The 5219-nt window shown below is 59.0% G+C and overlaps 1 protein-coding gene across 1 annotated transcript; it reads right to left on the bottom strand.

The window, feature by feature from the left end:
• Positions 1 to 2990: 2990 nt before the first annotated feature.
• LOC104160980 (ankyrin-2-like) lies at positions 2991 to 4295 on the bottom strand. Its single transcript, XM_009699248.1, has 4 exons — positions 4077 to 4295; positions 3820 to 3903; positions 3371 to 3538; positions 2991 to 3089 (listed from the first exon to the last, which is right to left on the bottom strand). Exons 1-4 carry the CDS (start codon positions 4293 to 4295, stop codon positions 2991 to 2993), a joined length of 570 nt encoding a protein of 189 aa, XP_009697550.1.
• Positions 4296 to 5219: the final 924 nt, after the last annotated feature.

Below are 5219 nucleotides of genomic sequence, written 5' to 3'. Positions count from 1 at the left end.
TGAGCAGATTGTGCTGAGCAGAGCTAGGCACAACCCCCTGTGTGGCACAAGCACTCCCTGCTCTGTCTCACTGCTCATCTTCCCTGGGCCCCAAGCACCTCAGAGCAAGCCTACAGCTTCACCCCAGCTGGAGCCAACACAAACCGGGGCTTGCACCACGGACAGGCCCGTGGACTGCACCTGTGGGCCCCTCTCTTCAGGCCAGGAAGGGACCAGGCTCAGCCGGAGGGGCACAGGGCAAGGGCAGTCTGCTGCCCTTTTACGCCTACAGCCTCTCAGCTCCATTCACCAGAGCTGCCCACATCCTCCAAAGGTTTTGCCCATCCTGCAGCCTGAAGAGGTATCTGGGAGCAGAGCTGTTAGTGCTTTGTACATACTGCTAAGAGTGTCCCTAGGGGTTTGCATAGTATTTATTGGTTCATATACACAAGGCTGATTGCTGTACAATTTACACTTTCAACACAAGCAACGAGCTCAGTTCTCAGCCCAGAGCCCTGCCCTGGCAAGAGACGTTGCATGTGCTGGGGAGAGGAAGGGCAGCCCTGCACCAGCTCCTCTGCCCAGGGCAGTTGTGCTCCCTGCAACTCTCCTCTTCGCACACCCCCCCCAGCAACTGCTGCCCTCCCCATAACCCAACACTCACTGAGAGGGATGAGAAGCGAGTCCAGCAGAGGCAGCACGGGTGATGGGGGAGGGGTCAACGCCCCTCTCCTTCCATGGTGAGCAGTGCCGTGCTGCCCCAGCTTCCCTCTTGTAGCTGGAGCACAGGCATGGGGATGCATTTACACACACGCGAATGCGCGAGGGTGGTCTCCTTCCCTCTTGTTTTTCTGCCAGTCCACAGTTTCTTGCCTCCCAGAGGAGCTGAGAAGATGCCCCTGGTACATGCTGCTGTCTCTGGGCTCCTGGCAGCAGTGGGGCAGGGATGGAGGCCCCTCCGTCAGTTTTAAGTACTGTAGCTCATGCGTCTTGCAGTCAGTCAGTCATGCGGATAGGACGGTAAGTATGTCTCATACAGAAATCATGCCATTAGCCTATAGGAACATGTACAGCCAGCCCTGCTCCCCTCCACTCTCTGCTCTCCTCTCCTCTCTTCTCAGGTATGTGTCAGAACATGTGTGGAGTTCAGTGGTTTGGTGTTGAGGTGAGATCCTGGAGAGACAGAGAGAGACACACAGAGATGGGGTTACCAGATATTCATGGTGGCACAGCCAGGAGAAAGGGTGAGGGCAGCCAGGTACGTGGCAGCCCCAGCCGCTTCTGCACCCTGTGCTTGTCCCACGTGCACCCATCCTGCCCAGCTGCCACAAGACAAGTTTTGGGGGACGTCAGAGAGGCAGCGACAGAGCATCAAGAAATGCCCAGCCTGGAACCAGCAGCAATGGCACAGATGATGTTGGTAGTGCTGTCCTAGCTGCAGAGAACATCAACAAGTGGGAGCTGAGCTGCACTGTGGCTGCACCAAAGGCAATGTGGCACTGGGAAGGCGCTGGGAGGGCTGCTGTGGGATAGAGGAGGCCAGCCCTGAACCCTCAGCCTTAACTGCAGTGACCAGCAGGGAAGACCCCATCCGTTCCTAATGCACACCCTGGGCCACTTTCACACCCTACGGAAAACAGCAAGAGCAAAGCAGCAGGAGCACTACCCCAGAGAGAGGCAGACCCAGGGACTGTCTGAGGAGTGGGGCAGGCAGTCAGGTGTGGGCCCACGGTCTGCATGAACATGTGTCCACAAGCACAAGCCTCTTGACTGTCATGCACCCAAAAAGAGCCCAAAACACAGTGGAGAGAGGAGGGAGAGGGAGGACAGACACAGCCATGCATGTAGACCAGAGGCCAAGAGGACCAACCACCCCTGCCTGGCAGCCTCCTCCCTGGCTCTGGGGACAATACATGTAGCACCTTCCCCCAAGGGCTGCACTGCCAGCCCCTGCAGCAAGAACGGTGATGCAGTTGGGTCCAAGCATTCTGTGCCAAGCACCCCACCTTGAGCCTGGTCTAGGCCCACCCAACTGGGAAGGCATGGGGAGCAGGGAATGCACAAGACTCAAGGAATGATCCAGTGCTCACGTTGGGGATGAATGGAAGAAATGGAAGACAGGTCCCCTACCCTCAGCATCTACAAGCATCATGTTCCTGCACCCTGCCACTCCTGAATCCCTACTTCCCTGATGTCCACCAGCAGCATCCTACCATACCCTGCCCCCACTTTCCTGGCCACAGGAGCTCCAGCAGACCTCAGTGCCATCCTCTCATGCCACGATGCGTGGCTGGCAGTGGCACCCACGCGTATCTCCCAGCAGAAGTGCTGCAAGCAGAAGCAGCAGGCCATGGCCCAGCAGAACCGTGACAACCCTCATCTGGCTCACCGCTCTGCCAGGGCCTGGCTGCACCCCGGGGGAAGGGGATGCAGGGGCACCAGACTCCAAAGGTTGGTCTCGTCTGCCACAAATCTGCACAGTTAGTGCTCATGCATGAAGGGGACAACTTGGCTCAGACCCCCACGCAACTGCTATCCACTCCCTGGAGCGGTTTTGGACAAAAAGCTCATCCCTCTGCTGTAGCCCAGCATAACAAGGAGTAACAACCCCATGGCCCTGTCACTAGGGACCATTACCCCACGCACCCAGGATACTGTGACTGCAGTAGCAGCCCCTGGTGCTGTGGCCACAGCGGAGTGCTGAGCATAGAGGCTGAGCCAGTGCCAGCAGCTGGCTGGAGGATCGCTGCAAAGCGGAGCACCCCATGCCCATTGCACCCTGGTCCTGGGCCCAGGAGCGGGTTAGCAGCAGGGACACACCGCTGCCCACCCTCAGCATTTTGCTGCAGCACAGAAACCCCTCTCTGCAGGCTGAAAGCTTGGCACAGCCCCATTACACTTTTCCCAGAAGAATGGGCATGACCAGCAGCTCAGTGCAGGCAGCAGCACGGGGAACTGGGGTAGAAGTAAGAGCAAAGGTGGGTTTACCTCAAAAGAGGCCATTTGACGGGTCACTGCTTCCCCCTTTTCAGGCTGGCTCGTTTCACTATCTGAGCCCCCATCCTGCTCCCGGAGATCTCCGGTTTCGGGACACGCACTCGCACCTCCTCCTGAGGCAGCCGCAGGGGCAGGGAGCAGGACATCACCCAGGTGTACAGACAGACATACAGAAGAGGACAGGAGAGGGAAAGGCAGAGTCAGTTGGCAGAAGACACTGAGCAAGAAGAGTGGTGCAGTGGGTAAGAGCTGCCTCTGGAAGCCTTAGAGGCGAAAGAGGAGAGGAAAGCAACGCAGAAGAAAGGACAGAGGGTGGCAGAGCCCCTGAGCCTGCAAAGGCGGTGCTGGCCCCCGGCAGGATGGCTGCAAGGCAAGGCTATGAGCCACACTGTACCTTGGCCCCCAGACCATCCTGGTGCAGGATGGAGTATTTCACGAAGTGATCATCCTCAGTCTCCAGGTCTTGGGGCTCCTGCAGGGAGCCCTCCAGAATCCGTTCCTCCTGCTCCTGCCTGTTACCTGTGTCACCAGGACCCAGTTGACGTACCACCTTCCGGATGACCTGTGGAGACCCATAAAGCTGGGCATCACAGCTAGTCCCAGGGCACCACACCTCCCTCCTTGCCCAGTCTGGCCCTGAACTGGCCATGGCATTTAGCCTCTGTCCCATGCACAGGGTTTGGCTGGAGAAGTGCTGTGACCGTAACCGAAGACGGTGGGATGTGGGTGCCCTGCATGGGCCCCTGGACTGCAGAGAGGAACAGGGCAGCTGGGGAGAGGGGAGAGGAGAGAGTAGAAAGGCTGCGACATGCCCTTGCCCACACCATGCCCCTTATCACTCACCTTCTTGGTGATAATATTGCCTTGATCATCTGTGAACTGCTCCTCAGTCACCTGCTCTCCAGGGAGATGAAGGACTTCGTTCCCCTGTAGTGACAGGAGGGACATCAGGGCATTTCAGGGAGGGGTGAGGGGAACCCCTTTGCAGGCAGAATACTACACCTGACATGCACCCCACAGCCTTCGTCTTCCACCCTGCCCCTTCACTGCTCTCTTCTGCATCTGCCTCAGGTATGCTCTCTCAGCTCCCTACTCATTACCTTCACAAGGACGCGCCGGCGGACGACCCTGGTGGAAAGAGCCTCCTCGTCGTCCGCCAGCCCCTGGCTCTCCCCAAGCTCCTTGTCCAGCTCACGGTGGGTGTGTTTGAGTAGGAAGCGGATCGAGCCCCTGACAATGTGCATGACGTTCTGGCAGCTGACCAGGAAGAAGGCCAGCAGCACCAGGGCGATCAGCAACTGGGCCAGGAAAGCCCACATCCTGCGTCACTGCACGTAGCCGTGCGTGTGCCCTGCGGGTCTCAGCCCGCTGCTCAGAGCCCAGCCATGCTATCCGGCTGGGACGGGCAAAGTCCCTGGGGCAGGAGCAGTCCTGTGGGTCTGCAGCCTTCCCGGCGTGGTGCCTTGGCTCTGCGGGAGGACTGCTGTAACCCTAGCTGCCGCAGCTTAGCTGGCTGTGGGCGGTGAGAAGGGAGCGGGCAGGTGGGATGTCCTTTGCACTCCGAGCTTCTGTCAAAGTCATGGGGCCAGGACTGTGACAGCACTACCCGTTCCCAGCCAGACGGCAACCAGGACAGCCCTGTCCCCCTCCTTCTCCATCAGCTTGCCAACAACCTATCTTCCTGGCTGTGGTGGGAGGGCAGTGTGCAGTCCTCTGTCACGGGACAAATGAAGCCCCAGGCAGGAGCCAGGGGTTCAGGGTGTTACTGGAATCGCACGTGACTCGGGAGACACACACTGCAGAGCTAAGCAACTGCCTCCCAGTATCACTGTGCTGCTGGGATGGTTGTGCATGCCCTGGCCTGGGAAAGGTTCTTGCCCTCACCTTGTACCTGCTGGCTCCATGTGGCCATGGCAGGATGCCCACCACCCAGCCCGGCCCCCAGACCAGCTCTATTTCTGGCTCCAGCAGCCTGTTGGGTGGGCAGCCAGGGCAGATACTCAAGAAGGGAGCAGGCAGGCAGGCTGGCTAGGTTATAAATGGAGAGCAAGAGGTCAGGTATCAAGCACAGCAGGCTATTCTGGGCTGAGAGGCACCCCCAGGGGCAGGAAGCGTGCCAGGAGACTCGTCCCTCCGCTAGCACCCAGCCTGCCCGGCTGGCCTTGCGGCAGGCTCAGGAAAGGGCTGTCCATAGGGTCTCCACCTTCTGTGGGGCCAGGTTCCCCTGCTCTTACCCTCACCTG

This window comes from Cariama cristata, unplaced genomic scaffold (assembly GCF_000690535.1).
Source record: "Cariama cristata isolate BGI_N322 unplaced genomic scaffold, ASM69053v1 scaffold30224, whole genome shotgun sequence".
Taxonomy (NCBI): Eukaryota; Metazoa; Chordata; class Aves; order Cariamiformes; family Cariamidae; genus Cariama; species Cariama cristata.
This window is presented reverse-complemented; position numbering and strand designations above follow the sequence as displayed.